Here is a 22075-nt window from a genome sequence, read left to right as displayed (position 1 = left end):
AGTAGAGAGGATATAAAATGTAGACTGGCAATGGCAAGGAAAGCGTTTCTGAAGAAGAGAAATTTGTTAACATCGAGTATAGCTTTAAGTGTCAGCAAGTCATTTCTGAAAGTATTTGTATGGAGTGTAGCCATGTATGGAAGTGAAACATGGATGATAACTAGTTTGGACAAGAAGAGAATAGAAGCTTTCGAAATGTGGTGCTACAGAAGAATGCTGAAGATTAGATGGGTAGATCATATAACTAATGAGGAGGTATTGAATAGAATTGGAAAGAAGAGAAATTAGTGGCACAACTTGACTAGAAGAAGGGATCGGTTGGTAGGACATGTCCTGAGGCATCAAGGGATCACCGATTTAGTACTGGAGGGCAGCGTGGAGGGTAAAAATCGTAGAGGGAGATCAAGAGATGAATACACTAAGCAGATTCAGAAGGATGTAGGTTGCAGTAGGTACTGGGAGATGAAGAAGCTTGCACAGGATAGAGTAGCATGGAGAGTTGCATCAAACCAGTCTCAGGACTGAAGACCACAACAACAACATGTGCAGGTCCAGAAATCTGCGGCTATGATCATCACAGAATCAACAGAGCCCCTTGTTGAAACCCCCCATCCAGCTCCAAAACAAAGGACCCCCATCGACTCTGGGATGGTGCTTCAAATAGTGAGCTCTGCTTGCACCCTGTATGTGAGACCAGCAGTCTTCACCACTTCCACCAGCCACATGTAGGAACAGAGTGTTTCCTCAGAACCCAAGCAACAGGCATCATTGCTGCTGACCTGACTAACAGCTTCTAGACTACTGACCCCTGCACCCTCGATAGCCACAGGCAGAACCTCCTCCGCATCTCGGATAATGCCCCTTGTAGACTGACCTTTAGGTTGAGGAAAGCTTTACTTTTTGCAATGATAGTGTGCTTTGTTGTATGTGTCTTTTAAAAAAAATATGAATGAGCATTTTTCACAGTTAACTTAAAATTTTATGTGACTCTACAAGAGTTATGCCTGACACCCAAATTGGTCAAAGTACAGCAGATTTTAGCTGAGCGTTGTATGACTGGTAAATTGCAGCGTAGTTGCCGGGCCAGACAAGTAAGCAAGAGCTGTCACAAAGTTGGAGGGGCAGCAGCAAGTGAGTAACAGGGTAGGTAAGAATTAAATATTTGGTCAGCCAGTAAGTAAATTTTGCTTGGATTTCCCCATGGGGGAGAGGGCTGAAGGCAAGATATTGCATGGGTTTGGACATTCAGCATCGTGGTGAGATTCTGACTGTGTCTACAACTAAAATATGTATATGTTCACCATAACAGTAAAATCACTTCCAAAATAACTACAGAAAATCTAGAGATTGCTTTCAAATCACAATCAAGAGGTGATTCCTATAAAATTATCATCGTGTTTGTGCCATATTATTGACTAAGTTATTGGCTTTTGTACATGAAATTGCTTATAATAACTGTAACAAAAACTGGAGATGTGGTACAAATGCATTCACTTCATCATCTGTTGATGCTTGAAATCAGCTATAAAATGAGCATATTTGACTACAGATGAACAGGCCCTCTTACTTACTTACTTACTGGTCAATGCTGCAGTCCTTGTAGAACCTTGGCCTCCTTTGTCACCTGCCTCCACTTGTTTCTGTCTACTGCTTACTTCTTCCAGTTCCTGATTCCCATTGCTTTGAAGTCCTCTTCCATATCATCTACCCACCTTTTTCTTTTCCTTCTTGTCAACATTTCCCTTACCAGTTCATCATCCTGTAATCTACATCCTTCATAGTCTGATGTATGGCATCAGCCACAATTCCATTTCATGAGGTGAAAATCCATGCTCATCTCCCAACCTGTAGGACCAGAATTTTATTTTCTCTTTGTGTTTATTCCCCTAAGGGGATCGACCTTTCTGTTCCTAAATTGGTATGTCTCATCTGTCGAGGCCTGTCTGGCTTAGCTTCAGTGCCCTGCCGGTAGCTATGGTGGCATAGCCCTCAAATTCGCTGGAGCACGCAAACCCCCCTGCCCAGCACTGAAGGTGCCTTTGATAAGGCTGTGCCCTGTGAGACAGAAACAGACTACCTCTGTCTAAGCAGACCATCTATTTACTCTAAATAAAAACCATATTCAGGATGTATCTGGTATGAATGTAGGAAATGAGAGGACTGGTAGAGTGGGTCATAACAAGCATATTTCACATAGCATCCCATATCAGCATCCCATAGCATAGGCACTAGATGTTGTTGAACAGTGTCTGCACTGCCAAGAGTGTAGGCACATAATATACCATCTGAGCCATCATGGTAGCAGCTCTGTAGGGCAACGATTTCAATGTATTTGTGACATCAAGGTAAAAGAGACATCAGGTGGAAGTTTTATGACTTGTAGTCGACATAGTTGCAGATATTCCAGGTGGGGCAACATTGCAGGTTTTCTGCTTCTTACTTGGATGTGAACGCAGTTCTTTTGGCTGTGCAAATGGCTGTTTGATAGGTGTTGCATAGAGGGCAGCACCTTTACACACTGTGGAGTCTGGTTTCCCCTGCATCAGTTTGTCGTGACATGAGGACACTCTTCTTTTTGCTACTGTGTGGTGTGGACAGGGAATAGAGTGCTATTCTCGGGAGGAAATGGCAGACATGCATTGTGCTTACAGGCCAGGGGATGGAAATGCTCACACTGCCCAATGTGTATATGTTCGGTGGTTTCCAAATCATCGAGTGCCAGGTCCACACACATTTGCTGCCATCCACAATTCCCTATGAGGGACAGATTTACTTGAGGTGCATTTTCCACTGGAGTGTTCTCATAATGGCACCGTGCATTTAAGGTCTACTTTGAAACATGGTGCATTCATTTTGTGTCACATGTACGAAGACCTAATGGATGCATCATCATTGCACAGTGCGTACACCATGGCTTGAATAGGAGGCATTAGCACCACTGGAAAACACACCCTGAACAAATTCATGGTGTGTTGCATGGGAAATGGGTGTAAGCCATTCCACAATTTGGCATGTATAGCAAGAAAATGATTTCCGCCCCTACTGCGTTCAGAAGACTCATGACCTTAACCCAGATGATTTTCTGCCAGTGGTTTTCGCAAAGTTGTCATTGAACAGGACTTCCTAAACTGTGTACTTTTTATGCACAAGGTATTCTTTACATGAGAGAGCATGTTCAACAGCAGCACACATGGGCACGAGAAAATCCACATGCGACCTTTGTTTGTGGTCACCTAGATTGCTTTGCTGTCAACATTTGGTCCGGCTTGGTAGGCAATAATCTGATTGGTCAATAACATGTTTCCCCAGTAACTGAACACAAACAGATACTTCCATCTTTTTACAATAAACCCTGCCAGAGCTGTTGGAACATGTTCCACTCAATGTTCGATAGTGAATGTTGTGCCAACACAATGGTGCACCTGCGCACTTCACACAACCTGTGTGAATGCATTTGGATGAAACCTTTGGTGAGAACTGGATAGGAAGAGGTGGGCTGCTGGCATGGCCTGCACGTTCCCCTGACTTGGCGCCCATTCATTTTTTTTCTTTTGGGACCATTTGAAATTTGTCATTATAAAATACCCACTGAGACTGATGAAGAGCTGCTAGTGCACGTTGTGGCAGCCCCAATAGAGCTTCCACTTTGCCAGGAGTGTTCGAAAGAGTGTGACAGTCACTCCAGTGCCACTGCATGGCATGCATTCAAGCAGAAGGGTGTAATTTTGAGCACTTTTTGTAACTGTTTTCAAATAAATATAAACTTCACCCCAACTTCTCGTTTATCTTTTTGCCACATATACATTGAATTGCCCTGCAGACTGCTACCATGATGGTTCGAAAGGTATGTTGTGTGCCTACCTCTTGGTGGCATGTGACGCTGTTCAACGACGGCTAGCACTGTACGATAAGGGAAGTGGGCATTGGTTGCTATGTGAAATATGCTTATTATGAACCACTCAACCAGCCCTCTCATTTTCTACATTCATTTCAGATACACCGTGTATATTATTATTACTGAGTGCCAAAACAAAACATTCTCCACTGTTACATGATAAGGATAACTTTGTCATGAATTATTTGTACTAATTTTTTAATTTACTATGTTTATTTAATGAAAAAATTGTTAATTAATATTTGCAGACAAGGCACTAGAGTAACATATCGAATATATCATTAGTGTGAACCTGGGAAGAGAAAATACAGTAGCACATTTGACTAGTGATTGCCGTTCTAGTTTATGCGATGTTTAGATTGTAATAAAAGTTGACTATATGATAATATGTGAATGATATGAAACGGTGTTCAAGTGCAGTTGTAGAAATATATATAATGTATAGCAGCTGCAGGATGGTTAAGTTTCAATGATACTCTGAAGAAAGCCATTGATTTTTCACTCCTGTTTTTAACCTATTATTGATGTACTATTGACAGCTTAATATTTACGTGAGTGTACTAACATCTGCTAGTAGATTATGCATTATGGCAATGATGGCCCATAAGCAGTGATCATACTATTAACTGACATCTGCATTGTATAATGTCAGATAATTATGTAAGTTACTGTAATAGGTAAGAAAATATATTTTTCAATTGCAACATTTCCTAGTTTTGCTTGTTATTTCCAGGAGCATCTTGTTGTTGAAATGAAAGAATGTGTCAGTACTTCATTCAAAACAGATTTTACAGACTAAAAGCAGTAAAAGTTAAATACCATTTGAGACAAAAGAGAATATCTTATATCACTCACATAATAATGACAGGTAGATACACAGTTGATGTAATAGACATTGGATCCCTAAGTTGCTCAACTTTTTGGCAATTCTCTATACAGGAGAAAGGAACAAAAATTAATAAGGGACATAATATGTAATGGCATTGGTAGTGTTTCTAAAACATAGGCCAGAAGAGACACTGGGAATGGAAAAAGAGTAGTAAGCTACAATGAAATAAGAGCCAAAATTGAGCTTACAAAGTGCTTATGAACAGCAGAGGTCAGCGATGTTAGCGTAACTGGAAATAAGTAACATAATGCAAATAAAAAATAAAAATTAAAGGAAGTCATATCTAAGAATGTGTGTGGTAGGAGTGGGATGAGACAGCAGGGGTTGACGGGGGAGATGAGGAGAACATAATAAATATCAATAAATTCAAAAAGAGTGAGAGATGATAATAGGTTAAGATGCTGAGAAAATACTTATTGTTTTGTTTTGGTAAGGGATAGAAAGTGGCAAAGAGAAAAGAAATGCAGGAAAATTAAGAATGGTGTGGTATAACAGTGTGATACAGAACTTCTTGAAGCTTTAGTTCACATTTTTGTCTTTGGAAGCTCCATTTTTGAGTGGAAATTCAAGTAATCTAAGTTGTGAAACAAATACTCAGGCTCATGTTCTTAGCAATGAGATATTGGTTTTTGTGACACAGACTGATTGCAGCCATACATTCACACTGATAACTTGGTGGTGGTCATTCCATTTTGAAATGTTGAACACAATTTACTATTAATGCGATATACCATAAATTGCATGAAACTCATACCAAGATTGCTTCTTTTGCCAATAACATGAGTGGATACTACTAGAGATAAGGAATGATGTGTAATAAATTCACAATATTTCTTACCACTGTCTGTACAAAATTGTATTTCTGTTTCTGCTTTTTTTTGACAGAAATTAATGCCAGAGGATTTCAAAACAGCAAAAATCAATGTGTTGCCAGAATGGCCTACAAAGGGCAGAATTGAGTTCAAAAATGTCAGCCTCTGTTACAGAGAAGGTTTGCCAAATGTCTTAAAGGGTATTAATTTTATCATTGAATCTGCTGAAAAAATAGGTATGTTAATAATATACTGCTTGTAGCTGCAATAGCCAAAAGAAAAATAAATGTAAAATGCTTCTTAAATTTTATAGATAAAAAAAGGAAAAGGTTGCTGAACAGCTACAGATATTCTGACACATAACTATAAAATGCTTCACTAGTTGTATTAGCTTGTGTTCCTGGAACCGATAATCCCTTGCTAAATCCAGGAGCCAAAGCTTCTTCAGAAATATATGCTGTGCTTTTTAGGTGTACTATCCAAATAACCATGTTATTTGTGGGTGTAGTTACAACTACTTTTATTTTATTATTTTTAGTAATTATTGCAAACATAGACTTGTTCAGTTTGTTGGTTCTTCAGTTGAACAAAATCCAAAATGATTTGCTAAAATTTGGAAATTGTCGCTGATGTACAAAGTAAACAAGTGAAATATACAAATCCACTACATATGTGGTTGCATGCTTCCACTTATATAGTTGACATTAACCCCAATTATCTGAAGATTAAAACAAATAATTTTAATTAAAGATTTAATGTTGTAGGAGAAAAATGTACAAACTGTACAATAATCTGTGAAATATTGTACTATGGTGCAAAAAAATTGTCAAATAGATTTCATTTTAATTAGTTTTAAAGTTATTTCCAATACCATGCCTGTTATCCCTTCAGAATATTGTGCCATGCTAGATTGCTAAATTAAGTAAAGAATAATTCATGTCTTATTTTCTGGGTTCTAGCTGAAACCCACTTCCACATACTGTTCCTGCATTCTTGATTAGCACATGGAATCCCCCCAGATGGCCTTACCATCAAATTACCCATCTCCGGCTGCTACCGTTCCCTCCACAATGACCTCCATCTGTTCAAATTCCATCAATCCTTAACCCTCACCAGCACGGTCCTGCAAAACCATATCAACCAGTCCCAAACCTCCTTGCAATATCTTCCCTCCATCCACAAAATTCTCCTTCTGTGCAATCCCAAATTACTGGATCCCACATCACACACTGAAACTCTTACACTTGAGGAGCTAGAGCAGCATGCACTATGCCAACTCAAAAAACTCTGTTCACTACCTGTTCCCACCTTGGACTACCACTATCCACTACCTCTACAACAGCCTCCACCACATACACTCATAGCTGACAAACCCTGTCTCACAGACCTACTACATTTACCCCATCCTCAAACACTCACTCTCACCACCATACAGAATTCAGAAATTTTGCAGACCCAAAACACGGTGTTTAACCTTTCTGCCAAACGCCTAAGCCTTGCAGAAGTATTAGTCCTTTCCAAAGGCCTTACTTTTTGCCCCACTCTCAAATTCAATCATGCAGAACTTGTTAAAGACCTTCTCTCCTTCTCCCGGTCCGTACAGTGGAAACACTTTTTCGCCACCGACCGTACCAATCAGACTCAACCAAAGACCAATGTTGAACACTGCCTGACTCAGTCTATTCCTCCATCCAACAGTGATCCATCCAAGTGCCCCCCCCCCCCCCCCCCCAATCACCCCCTGTCAACTTTCCATAATTTCTTAAGCTTGAACCTTGCCTCACCATCATTCCCCAAATCCCTCAACATGCAACCACAGAAAGATCTGCAATCCACCAAATAACTGATTTTTCAGTAGCCGGGGAAACATGTCTCATTTTACTGGAATTTCGGGAAACGAGCAAGCAACCAAGGAGGCCAGCAAAGAATGCAATGTGCCACTCCCCTATGGGCTGTCATCAGTAAGAAGCCATGGAATGGTGGGAGGATGGGTGTTGTTCAGTAAATCATGGCTTCATACTTTTGTAGAAGGAAGCCTCAGTCTGGGATGTGTAGAGAACACAAATCACTGTAAACATTTTAACTGAGACAAGAGGGCAGAAGCAAATGTAAATGGGAACTTGTCCTCAAGATGAGACAAGAGAAATATTAGTTTCTTTTGTGTCTGGACTCTGGTTTAAGCTTTTGGGCTGCATGTTTTAATGTCTTGTAAAGTGTGTGATTTATAATTTTTTAAGCAACTGATCAGCCAACCACACGTATATATTCTTGTGTTGTAGAACATAAGTTTTAATTTCATTTTTTATGATATGTTTTAGAACTGAATATAAACATGATTGTAGTATCTCTCTCTCTCTCTCTCTCTCTCTCTCTCTCTCTCTATCTATCTCTCTGTGTGTGTGTGTGTGTGTGTGTGTGTGTGTGTGTGTGTCGCTGGGTGTTAGTATACTTTATAGACGTAGCTTGTAGTGGCTTCTTCTGCCAGTTAGTGTATAATGTACAATTTTATTAATGGGAATTATGGAACGCAGTGTGTGAATGAATGAATGAAGACATTTTTCTTGAAAGATATTAATTTGTTCTCCACAAACAGACTGAAATTAACTTTGATGTATCAAAGTACATCCAGTGTAAAACCTGACCTCTGTCTTATCAGTTACGCACATGGAAAAATTTAAACAATAAACTGGGATTACAAAAGGTGTTGGACGTGCATGTTAAAAACTTGAACTGAAATTCATATGCTAATATTATAGAGCTTTTGAAATGCATAAATTAAGTGGCTATGATAACAGCCTCTCTGTATGTGAAATTTTGTGACCAACAATCAGTCACAGCTCATTACATAACAATGATGTCTACGTCTGTAGCTGGGTGGCCAGTGCAGCAGACTGACATGCAGGGGACCCAGGTTCAATTCCTGGCCAGTCAGGGATTTTATCTGTTTGGGGACTGGGTGTTGTGTTGTCCTTATCGTCATTGATGCATAAGTAGTCAAAGTGGTATCAAATAAAAAGCCTTGGACTAGGTGGCTGAACAACCCCAGCCATTAATGTTATATGTTTATTTCATTCCACATAATAATGATACTAGAAACAATATTATGAAAATCATAGTTGCTACTCACCATGTAGTGGAGATACTGAGCCACATACAGGCACAACAAAAAGACTGTCAGAAAATGAGCTTTCGTCCAACAAAGCCTTCATCAGAAATAGACAACACACACACACTCACGCAAACACAACTCACACACACATGACCACAGTCTCTGGTTGCTGAGACCAACAAGCAGCAGCGCGTGAGAGGCAACCGGAGTAGGCTAGGGGGAGGGGGAGGGATAGCAGTGTAGAGGTGAGGGATGGTAAAATACTGTTTGTTAGAGCATACAGGGACAGGGTGGAGAGAGGTTAGGACAGCAGGGAGGTAGCGGAAAAGAAGAAAAGTAAAAAGAGTGAGGGTGCATTGGTGAAATAGAGGCTATGAAGTGCTGGAAACAGGCAAGGGCTAGATAGGTAAGGATAATGACTAACGATGGTTGAGGCCAGGAGGGTTACAGGAATGTAGGATATATTGCAGCGAGAGTTCCCACCTGCGCAGTTCGTAAATTGGTGGGAAAGATCCAGCTGGCACAGGCTGTGAAGCAATCATTGAAATGAAGAATGTTATATTGGGCAGCGTATTCAGCAACGGGGCGGTTCAGCTGTTTCTTGGCCGCCATTTGTTGGTGACCATTCTTGCAGACAAACAGTGTGTTGGTTGCCATGTCCAGATATAATGCACCACAATGGTTGCAGCGTAGCTTGTAGATCACATGACTGGTTTCACATGTAGCCCTGCCTTTGATGGGATAGGTAATGCTTGCGACTGGACTGGAATAGGTGGGATCTATGGGGCAGGTCTTATATCTAGGTCTATTACGGGACTATGAGCCATGGGGCAAGGGGTTGGGAGGTGGGGTTGTGCAGGGATGGACAAGGATGTCGTGTAGGTTTGGTAGGTGGTAGATTACAACTGTGGGACAGGTGGGAATGTTAGTGGGTAAAACATTCCTTATTTCGGGGCACAATGAGATATAGTTGAAACCCTGGCAGAAAATGTGATTCAGTTGCTTTGGTCCTTGGTGGTACTGTTTCACAAGTGGAATGCTCTTCTGTGGCCGAACAATGGGACTTTGGGAGATGGGGAGTAATTGGAGAGATAGGGTACAAGAGATCTGCTTTTGTACAAGGCGGGGGGAGGGGGGGGGGGGAAGGCTAATTACAGTCTGTGAAGGCCTCAATGAGACACTTCGTATATTTCAAGAGGGACCACTCATCAGTACAGATGTGACAGCCTTGGGTGACTAACCAGATGTGGGGTTTGAGATTCTGTGTGTTCAGGAATGATTCTTCTAGATGGCCCACAAATAAGTTGATAAAGGATGGTGCCATGTGGGTGCCCATAGCTGTACCCTGCATTTGTTTGTAGGTATTGTCTACAAAGCAGAAATAATTGTGGGTGAGGATGCAGTTGGTTATGGCAACTAGGAAGGAGGTTGTTCATTTGGAACATAGTGTTCAGTAGCATTAGGGATGTTAGTGAAGAGAGAGGTGCCATCAATAGTGACAAGCAGGGTAAAGGAACAGGAACTGTGAAGAGCTGGTGCAGGAAATGTTTGGTATCTTTTATATAGGAGGGTATGTTGTGGGCAATAGGCTGAAGGAGATGGTCCAGAGTAGAGATTCTCTCAGTGGAGGCACAGTAATCAGCGACATTGGGGTGCACTGGGATGTTGGGTGTATGGACTTTAGGAAGCATGTAGAAGGTAGGAGTGGGGGAATGATAGGGACGAGGAGAGAGATAGACTCCAGAGAGAGGTTCTGGGATGGGCCTAAGGATTTAAGGGGAGAGCGGAGATCCTGATGGATTTCTGGAATGGGGTCAATGTGGCACAGTTTGTAGGTGGATGAATCTTACAGCTGGTGGATTCCTTCTGCTAAGTAATCACTGTGCTTCAAAACCATGATGGTGGAAACTTTGTCAGCAGGCAGATTTTCTGTGTGGGGTATATTTGCTGCAGTACTTGTAAGGCACTGTGTGAATCAGAGCTGATGAGAACCTTTTTTTGTTTTGATGACACCTCATCTGTAATATTTCCTTCAGGATTGCATGCTATGTAGAGTGTACTGATTGAGAAGGTAAATCCTGAAGACTGTCATGGGGAAAACAACTCAGCACTTGAGAGAGTTCCCTTGGTTTGAGCTATCGGTGAATAATAGCATGAATAACGACCTTTTGCAGCACAGACCAGTGTAAGACATGGAGGAAGAGAGTCAGTGAGGTTCTGGAAGGTACTGACAGCGATGTGGAGCCATGCCAACTCCAGTACCTTGGTTAGCTGTGTTAGGTTTGTAGGTGGAGTTACCATAGTGCGTATGACTCAATCGAGCTGGTCCCAAGGAGACTCATTTGGTTTTAAGTCTGGGGAGCAAGATGGCCAGGGTAGTAAGGTAAATTCACCCTGGCACTCTTTGAACCATGCATGTACGTGGCAAGCTGTGTGACATATTGCATTTAGCGTGCTGTCATGCCTATTAAAAACAAACTGCACATTTGGGGTGGTCATGGTCCTCAAGGATAGATGTATACTTGTGTTGATTCATCGTGCCTTCCAGATTGACAAAATCACTCTGGGAATGACACAACATTCCCCAGACCATAACGCTCCCTACTCCGGCCTGAGCCCTTTTGATGATTGTTGTAGGGTGTTTGCTTTCAGATATTTCATGCTATTCACATCAAAAGCCATTTGACCATTGGAGTGTAAATCATCTGAAAAGGCCACCTGTTGCCACTCTTTGAACATCTAGTTGTTGCATTGGCATGCAAATTAAAGTCTTAATCACTGATGAACTGCAGTCAGCACAGGTGCATGAACCAAGTGCCTGCTGCGGAAGCCCATATGCAACAACATTCGCTGAATGGTCATTGAGAGTACACTGTTCCACTTAGTTCATCTTTCAATGCCAATAACAAGTTTACAAACTTATTGACTTTGGAAATGCTCCCATCCTTGCCCTGAAAGCCAATGATCATATCCTTTTGGATTTCAGATAAATCTCTCTGTTTTCACATTACAACAATGACTGCAGTGTTTTCCGTGTACCCCCAACATGCCTCATATACCTTCCACTACTAGTGCTGCCCCCTCCATATGTGAGTGGTTATTGTATGTTGATGTTGAACATAGGTGTTTATCACATTAATGTACTTTGACCGTGTATTAAACTATAACTGAGTTATGTGTCATATAACACAGACAGTACAGAGTATCACAGACAGTGCAGAATCTGGCAACCATATAGAAAAAGGGAAGTTCTATTTATAATTGTTTATGTAACTTTTGACATCAGTGTACCACTTTCCTAGTAATCATACAGAATTATTCATAGAAAATAATATTCTTAAAATGTAAAATCGCAGAGTTTTTATATTTGATAATATTAGGTATAAGGCTGAACATGTGAAGCCCCTATTAGACATATTAAGACCATTAAACTTCTACTGTCTAAATGACAAATCCACCACACTCAGTGCATGCTTAGATAATATAACCTGCAACTTTCAGCGAAATGAAGCTGAATTTGGTACTGTAAACCACAGGATATCAGATCATGCAGGGTTGCGGATTAGGCACCCTCTAAACAACAAGACAGGCAGTTCTTCAACTGAGTTAGTAAGAGTAATCAGACCAATAACAGATCATAAACTGAATTAGTTAAAAACTGATCTTAGTCGCATCAACTGGGATACAGTACTCACTAATGATATGTCTGCTAATGATTCAACACTGCAATTTTTAGAATTATTTGTAAAAAACCATGACTCATGTTGTCCCAAATATCACAGAAAACACACAAAGCATAACTGGAGTAATAAACCTCAAGAACTGAGAAACTGGTGCACAACACACCTGCACAAACTTAGGGAAGAAATGATGGTGCACTATGACAGATTGCGACAGAACAAGCTGAGGAGGAAATTTACACAGCAGCGAGACGAGTGTATAGATAGTAAATTAGAGCAGCCAAGAAGAAAGCCAATGACAATTCAGTTCAACAAATAAGTGTAAACCAGTGTGGAAATTTATCAAAACAGAGATAAGCTATGAAAAGAAACCCAACAACATTACAATTCAATTGAACATATTAAATGCACACTTTACCTGTTCTGGCTCAAATAAAAATCTCATTGAAGATGCAAGTAAAGCTATAGTTTTTCTTCCAGCTCTAGACAGTGAGCAACATGACAACTTCTAATGGACACTTGTGTCCTACAGACAGGTTAACAAAGCAATTGCCAGACTTAGCAACTTAAAAGCAGAAGACTTCTATGGACTTTCAGATCATCTAATAAAAAATATAAAGAACAAAATTCTACTGCTGCTAACCAAAATCATCAACAAAATGCTACTCGAAGGAATCTTCCCAGATTGCTTAAAAATTACTATTGTAACACCTATCCATAAGAAAGATGATAAAGCATCTCCTGATAACTATTGTCCCATCATCAAAAATCATAGAGTATTGTATGCACAGATGAACAAGCACTTCAAGAAAAATAACCTAACTAGCTCCTCACAATATTGTTTCATACCTTGTCTTTCCAGGGTCAGAGCAGTGGAGAATATCATTACAAAAATAGCTGATTCTTTTGAGACTAATAAAACAACCTGTGCAACTCTTCTAGAGTTGAGGAAAGCTTTTGACAGTCCCTCCCATTGTATACTTATCAGAAAGCTCCAATACTACAGAGTTGGAGAGAATGCTCTTCACCTTAGCAACAGAAAGCATATGGTAACTATAAACAACCAAAGGTCAGACTCATTACTTGTTACAAAAGGCATTCCACAGCACTCAATACTGGGTCCATTCCTGTTCATTGTGTGTGTGTGTGTGTGTGTGTGTGTGTGTGTGTGTGTGTGTGTGTGTGTTGTGTCTACAACTGTTGCCATACAAGTTGACGATTTAGAGGAGCTGCAATGTAATTATATATAGCAGTGGACCAATGCACTAACTTGTTCCAGGCAAATTATTTGCAAATTAATAACAATAAAACTGAAGACATTGTTTTCAGTTCAAGTGTGTCTAATGAAGATCAAAAAATAATCAAACTATTAGGTTTGTACCTAGATCACAAACTCAGCTGGGCTAGTCATACAGAAAGATTGTGCTCAAAATTTTCTCAGGTGATTTATCTGCTGCACATACTGAGGAATAATGTAAGCAAAACCCTACTATTATCTGCTTATTTTGCATTTTTCCACGCCCATCTTACCTGTGGAACTCTTCTATGGGGCAACTGCTCCAGCTCAAGAACTGTATTCAAGTGCAAAAAAGCCTAACAGATGTATAGCTGCACTCACTCCAAGAGAATCTTGTAAGGATCACTTCAAAGATTTGAGTATTATGACAGTCCCATGGCGCCGCATGCATAGTTGCCTTCTCAATGTTAAAGAGAAGTTAAATAATTATAACCTTAAGATGTCTGTACATGATCACAACACAAGAACTGTATAATCAATTGACATACCCTGCAGTAGGTTAGCTAAGATTCACAACAGCCACAGATATCAAGATCCCAGATTTTTCAATAGACTCTCAAAAGCCACCCATCCTGTTCCATATAATACATTTAAGAATGTTCTAGAAGACTGGTTTAAGAAGGCAGCATACCATTCCATAAAACAGTATGAATAATCAGGTGTAAGTGACATAAAGTTCTGACTAGTGTCATACAAAGTTGTAATAAATCACTGGTTAAAAGGATCCTACATAAATAATTTTCACATTATCTGTATCAATATGTCACTGGTGTAAATATCATGAAATTTTATGTAGTTTTGTCTCTTAGCTTTATATGTAAATAATTACACCAGTAACATGTAAAATGTTCTAAGGTGAATAAATTCTAAATTCTACATTCCATCAATACTAAATCAGCAAAAAATCATAGAATGCACTCAGTATCAATAGCTGGTGCTTTCTTATAGATTAATACCAATATTATGATGTCACGTGCTATCAATGGATATAGAAGAGTTAAGTTATTAAATCTAAATACAGTTTAAACACTCATATTTGTATAGTTGAACAATAAGTTACATGTTCTTTCAATATACAACATTCAAAAGTCTTTTTTTCCTTTTATTTATTAAAAAAATTATGGAAAACAATCTGAAACCGCAGTCCGAAATGTGCTTGTTGAAACATAGTCTCCTGCATACTCTGCCTCATATACTTTTATAGTTTCATAACGATCATTACATTATATTTTATTATTACAAAATTAGTCACAATCAACTTCAGTACACCATTTTAATTTTATATAGTCATTCTCACCTCACTGTCAATAATATTGATTTGATTTGATAATAGTGAGCTAAGACTCCCGGCACCCACACCAAAACTTAAGATTATTGTGCAGTTTCTCTCCCTGTCATTCTAGTAGAGTCACCCAGAACCCTTGATGAGTAGCAGGGTACCCTTTACCAGGTCTATGTGAGACACAATCTCTTCAGGGATTAATGTCCCAAATATTTACTGTCTTTTGGCCTCCAGTGCTTCGCATTGGAAATAGTTTACACTCAGGGGTTTCTTTCTTGAGGCCGATTGTGTGCAGCTGTTCCTTGAAGTTCCCATGGGTAGTCAACAGACCTACAATGAGTTTAATCTGTCTTCTGTTCAAGCCCAGGATTGCAATACTTCTGTTAAAATATGGTTTGGGCATCACTAATTTACCATGTTTTCAATTTTGAATCTTAATGCAATACTCTGTGTGCTTCCTTCTGACCCAGCCACATAATTTAGATTTTACCATACCATTAGTGATGATTAAGACAGATTCTGAAGCAACAAATGGACTCATCGCTGCTGCACTAGACAGCCTATCAGCTTGTTAATTACCACTAATCCCTGGGTGACCAGGGACCCCCATTTGGTCAAACCTGTTGCTTTCTCCAAGCCTCACAAGGGAGTCATGGCATTCTGCATTGGTCTTTGATCTCATTGCAGGGGACTAATGAAGATTTCAGAAATGCTTGGCTGTCTGAATGAATGTAGATAGTATGATCCTTGTAGCACTTAAGTAAATTCTCATGTACACATGCTCTTACAGTGAATATCTCTGCCCAGAATTTCATAGTTGGCATCCCTGGAGAGACTGCAGTACCATATACCTTGGTCCTAGCAGCTTCATCTGTTTTGACCCATCCACAAACCAGACTGTCTCCTGAACAGTATCATGGTTCATTCTTCCAGTGCTCCGTGCTTCCAACTGTTACACTGAAACATTTGTTGAAGCAACTGGAAGCTGTTTCATAGCCAGTGGGAATTTCTCCAACCATTCCTATATTTACCACAGTCATTATATTAAAGTGGGATACTGGATATCCTAAAGGATTCCAGTTTTTAACCTTTATACCCCTGCTAGTGTCTCCATTGTAACCCAAAGGTGTAACGGAGACAAGTCCAGCATGGTCTGCTTTCCTTCAGTGTTTTTGTTGCTAATTCCTCCTATTATGCAAAGCAGGCCAATCTCTGCACCTTTCCAAGCTCCTCAGCAGCCACCTTTTGCCCTGCTTTATTCCACCATACTGGAGTCCCATAAATGTGTCATAGGTTTTATAACAGATTTGGATATCCAGTACATGCTTCTGGGACCCAGATCACAGTTTTTACCACAGGCCCTTGTAGTGCACATGAGAGCACCTTTTGCCTTGGAACTTTTATTCTTCTGTGTGAGGAGTCCATGTTGGTTTTGCATCCTTGGTTACCCCTGTGTATCCCTGGAAAAAGTAATCTCTATCATTTAACTCTTTAATGAGTTCATTCATCACCTGGTTCTGCAGTAGTGGAGACAAAATCCCACGTTGTAGACACTGTCTGGTGATGTTAATCCGCATTTTTACATCTGTCAATGTGACTTTTACCTTTCATCTGCTCAACATGGTGGTCTTAATGCCATGCTGTTTGGCAGCTCTAAACTTGGATTTGAAAGTCATGTTGCATAGAGCCCCCTCAGTATCCAGGAAGATACAGTGAGCAACTTCTTGAATGTGTAGAGCTTTTTCTACCTTCCTAACAATTTGGTAAAGAGCAGTTTTGCATGATTTTACTGATCGATACGCATGGTTTTTTTTTTTCATGTAGAGGAACATCAGCTAACATTCTCTTTATCATGTGCACATTAACCAGTTTTTTTTTTTTTTTTTATAATGTCTGTAAAAGAAAGAGGGACAGAGTGATTAGGCCTATATCCTTAGCCTTGGTATGATCAGTTCTCCCTGACTTCTGAATGAAAACAATGTTTACTGTCCTCCAAGTATTGGGGATGACTTCTGCTACTAGACTGACTCTAAACAGACTGCATATGAATTTAATTATTCCCTCCTGCTTCTTGCAGTAGAGCCAGAAAAATCCCATCTGGGCCTGGTGACTAGAATTGTTGGAAAACTCCACTGCCCACTGGATTTTCTAGAAGTCAATCAGCAATTTGTAAGCAGTCTTCTTTTAGACTGATTGTATTTCTGTAGTATTGTACCAATAAACTGAAATCTGCTACCTGATTTAGGTTACTATGTTTCTTCATCTTGTGAAGGGCACAATTTAATAATTGCGAACATTTAAAGCAAGTTGTGAATCTTTGCACCACTTTAAGATCTTATCAAGCTCTGGCTGGATATTTGTGCAGCTTCTTTGAAACTGTACTTCATTGTAGATAACTGAGCACCTGCTAAAAGTCTGATGGTGTTACGGGTCCTCCCCAAGTTACTTCCACATCTATCAGTGACTTTCCATGCTGGATAACTTGCTGTGTCCTCCCTACCAAAAAATCATCAATCCAATCACAAATTTCTCTTGATACCCCACATGGTCATACTTTTGATAAAAACTGTAGGTATGGCACTCAGTCAAATGTTCTTTGGAAAGCAATAATATGGCATCTACCTGACAGGCTTGGTCGGTGGCTTTTATTATGTCACATGAGAAAAATGCAAGTAGGGTTTCGCAAGATCGATGCTTTCAAAATTTGTGCTGAGGTCATTCTATTTGAGATACCTCATCATGAGAATGAAGCCGTTCATGACAGCAGTGTTGTGTAAAACACTTTCTGACTTCTTGCCATCTCAGTTCAGGGTAAAACCTTGAGCTTTCAATGACAGCTCAGTTGTCTTTACCAGGAGCAACTGACTTTCAAAACTACTGTTGTGGTGGCCTTATATAGGCTATAAATGGCTTAACACTGTTGCAGATGGTTTCAGCTTCTAATGAGCACCACTTGCATTCCAAAATTAATCATCTGAAATATGTGTTCCAAAAGAATGGCTATGATTCAGGTGATATGAAGTCAGCCTTCTCCAAGAAAAGGAAACATGAAAATGAACATTCATATGATGAGCCACTGATTGTATTCCTCCCTTTCCACAGTGCTACATCCAGCAAAATAGGCAGAGTCCTGGGAAGATAAAATGTATTTTCCAACCTCCTAGGAAGGTAAAGTTGATGCTAGCCCTGGTTAAGGACAGACTCAGCCTCAGGTTCCATGGGATTTATGATGCCCCTTGTAAGAGCAGAAGCAAATAAATCAGTCAGTCCATCCGTATCATTTCCATATAATAAAAATCAAGAACTTGAGAAATCTGTAGTCGCTGAGCACAACTTCAGAAAAAAATACAAAATATTATTTGATGAAATGAAAGTTTCAGCCCAGGCTCCTATATAATGGGATTCTGTAATTGAAGAGGCTGTAGAAATATGAATCTGTGAGAAGAACTTGAACCATGATAGTGGAGATAATATTACCAGTGCCTGGAAATGAGCTCCCAATGCAAAAAAGAGACTGAAATACTCATCACAGTATTTACACTACTACAGGAATAGTGGCACTACCAGTGCAGACATTGACACCATTTGTGATAGCATTACATAATCATCAACCAATCAGAAGATATCTATGGGCTATATAAGGACCCTACAACATTAGTTTTGATAGTGAGTTGCTCCTGATGAGGACAATGCAGGTAATCATCACAATCTCAAAGTTTTACCTGAATTGATGTGGCAAGAAGTCTGACACTTTTTTATACATACTTCATGATGTTTGGAAAAAAAAAAAAAAAAAAAAAAAAAAAAAAAAAAAAAAAAAAAAAAGATATCAAACATATTTGATGGTAGTTTTGTGGGTCACTTCTGCTACCCTTCCCGTAGACAGGTGTGTCCTGTGCTTTCATCCAGCTATGGGGCTCTTTTTTTGTTCTAGGGATCTACGTTGAATTAGAGTTAACAGAGGGGCTATAATAATCGCAACTGCTTCTAATTTCCTGTAACTGATTCCTGTTCCTGTTGCTGTTGCTGTTCGGTCGAGACTGTTATGTTGTTGTTGTTGTGGTCTTCAGTCCTGAGACTGGTTTGATGCAGCTCTCCATGCTACTCTATCCTGTGCAAGCTTTTTCATCTCCCAGTACCTACTGCAACCTACATCCTTCTGAATCTGCTTAGTGTATTCATCTCTTGGTCTCCCTCTACGATTTTTACCCTCCACACTGCCCTCCAATACTAAATTGGTGATCCCTTGATGCCTCAGAACATGTCCTACCAACCGATCCCTTCTTCTGGTCAAGTTGTGCCACAAACTTCTCTTCTCCCCAATCCTATTCAATACTTCCTCATTAGTTATGTGATCTACCCATCTAATCTTCAGCATTCTTCTGTAGCACCACATTTCGAAAGCTTCTATTCTCTTCTTGTCCAAACTATTTATCGTCCATGTTTCACTTCCGTACATGGCTACACTCCATACGAATACTTTCAGTAATGACTTCCTGACACTTAAATCTATACTGGATGTTAACAAATTTCTCTTCTTCAGAAACGCTTTCCTTGCCATTGCCAGCCTACATTTTATATCCTCTCTACTTCGACCATCATCAGTTATTTTGCTCCCCAAATAGCAAAACTCCTTTACTACTTTAAGTGCCTCATTTCCTAATCTAATTCCCTCAGCATCACCCGACTTAATTAGACTACATTCCATTATCCTTGTTTTGCTTTTGTTGATGTTCATCTTATATCCTCCTTTCAAGACACTGTCCATTCCATTCAACTGCTCTTCCAAGTCCTTTGCTGTCTCTGACAGAATTACAATGTCATCGGCGAACCTCAAAGTTTTTATTTCTTCTCCATGAATTTTAATACCTACTCCGAATTTTTCTTTTGTTTCCTTTACTGCTTGCTCAATATACAGATTGAACAACATCGGGGAGAGGCTACAACCCTGTCTTACTCCCTTCCCAACCACTGCTTCCCTTTCATGTCCCTCGACTCTTATATCTGCCATCTGGTTTCTGTACAAATTGTAAATAGCCTTTCGCTCCCTGTATTTTACCCCTGCCACCTTTAGAATTTGAAAGAGAGTATTCCAGTCAACATTGTCAAAAGCTTTCTCTAAGTCTACAAATGCTAGAAACGTAGGTTTGCCTTTCCTTAATCTTTCTTCTAAGATAAGTCGTAAGGTCAGTATTGCCTCACGTGTTCCAGTGTTTCTACGGAATCCAAACTGATCTTCCCCGAGGTTGGCTTCTACTAGTTTTTCCATTCGTCTGTAAAGAATTCGCGTTAGTATTTTGCAGCTGTGACTTATTAAGCTGATAGTTCAGTAATTTTCACATCTGTCAACACCTGCTTTCTTTGGGATTGGAATTATTATATTCTTCTTGAAGTCTGAGGGTATTTCGCCTGTTTCATACATCTTGCTCACCAGACGGTAGAGTTTTGTCAGGACTGGCTCTCCCACGGCCGTCAGTAGTTCCAATGGAATATTGTCTACTCCGGGGGCCTTGTTTCGACTCAGGTCTTTCAGTGCTCTGTCAAACTCTTCACGCAGTATCATATCTCCCATTTCATCTTCATCTACATCCTCTTCCATTTCCATAATATTGTCCTCAAGTACATCGCCCTTGTATAGACCCTCTATATACTCCTTCCACCTTTCTGCTTTCCCTTCTTTGCTTAGAACTGGGTTTCCATCTGAGCTCTTGTTTCCATCTGAGCTCTTGATATTCATACAAGTCGTTCTCTTATCTCCAAAGGTCTCTTTAATTTTCCTGTAGGCGGTATCTATCTTACCCCTAGTGAGATAGGCCTCTACATCCTTACATTTGTCCTCTAGCCATCCGTGCTTAGCCATTTTGCACTTCCTGTCGATCTCATTTTTGAGACGTTTGTATTCCTTTTTGCCTGTTTCACTTACTGCATTTTTATATTTTCTCCTTTCATCAATTAAATTCAATATTTCTTCTGTTACCCAAGGATTTCTACTAGCCCTCGTCTTTTTACCTACTTGATCCTCTGCTGCCTTCACTACTTCATCCCTCAAAGCTACCCATTCTTCTTCTACTGTATTTATTTCCCCCATTCCTGTCAATTGCTCCCTTATGCTCTCCCTGAATCTCTGTACAACCTCTGGTTCTTTTAGTTTATCCAGGTCCCATCTCCTTAAATTCCCACCTTTTTGCAGTTTCTTCAGTTTTAATCTACAGGTCATAACCAATAGATTGTGGTCAGAGTCCACATCTGCCCCTGGAAATGTCTTACAATTTAAAACCTGGTTCCTAAATCTCTGTCTTACCATTATATAATCTATCTGATACCTTTTAGTATCTCCAGGGTTCTTCCATGTATACAACCTTCTTTCATGATTCTTAAACCAAGTGTTAGTTATGATTATGTTGTGCTCTGTGCAAAATTCGACCAGGCGGCTTCCTCTTTCATTTCTGTCCCCCAATCCATATTCACCTACTATGTTTCCTTCTCTCCCTTTTCCTACACTCGAATTCCAGTCACCCATGACTATTAAATTTTCGTCTCCCTTCACAATCTGAATAATTTCTTTTATTTCATCATACATTTCTTCAATTTCTTCGTCATCTGCAGAGCTAGTTGGCATATAAACTTGTACTACTGTAGTAGGCGTGGGCTTCGTATCTATCTTGGCCACAATAATGCGTTCACTATGCTGTTTGTAGTAGCTCACCCGCATTCCTATTTTCCTATTCATTATTAAACCTACTCCTGCATTACCCCTATTTGATTTTGTGTTTATAACCCTGTAGTCACCTGACCAGAAGTCTTGTTCCTCCTGCCACCGAACTTCACTAATTCCCACTATATCTAACTTCAACCTATCCATTTCCCTTTTTAAATTTTCTAACCTACCTGCCCGATTAAGGGATCTGACATTCCACGCTCCGATACGTAGAACGCCAGTTTTCTTTCTCCTGATAAATGAAAAGTTAATATTACTGTGGCCTAGCTATGTATTCTATTGTATAGGTGCCTACAAGCAAGCAAACATCTGTCATTTCTCTATAGTTTTTCAACTTGTTTGACTGTGGTTGTGGGTACAAATGTCAAATATCACACACAAAATGACTACATA

The 22075-nt window shown here is 39.9% G+C and overlaps 1 protein-coding gene across 7 annotated transcripts in view; it reads left to right on the top strand.

Annotated features, from left to right (window-relative positions):
- The window catches only part of LOC126482575 (ATP-binding cassette sub-family C member 5-like), a 512906-nt gene that overhangs the window by 421335 nt on the left and 69496 nt on the right, over positions 1-22075 (top strand). For all 7 annotated transcript variants that reach the window (XM_050106550.1, XM_050106549.1, XM_050106547.1 and 4 more), the window contains one exon: positions 5670-5832. In XM_050106550.1, the coding sequence (XP_049962507.1) occupies positions 5670-5832 (163 nt within the window). The remainder of the gene's footprint in view (positions 1-5669; positions 5833-22075) is intronic.

The sequence above is a fragment of the Schistocerca serialis genome, chromosome 1 (assembly GCF_023864345.2).
Source record: "Schistocerca serialis cubense isolate TAMUIC-IGC-003099 chromosome 1, iqSchSeri2.2, whole genome shotgun sequence".
NCBI lineage: Eukaryota > Metazoa > Arthropoda > Insecta > Orthoptera > Acrididae > Schistocerca > Schistocerca serialis.
The sequence above is the reverse complement of the archived record's forward strand: the minus strand, read 5'-3'. Positions and strand labels throughout refer to the sequence as shown.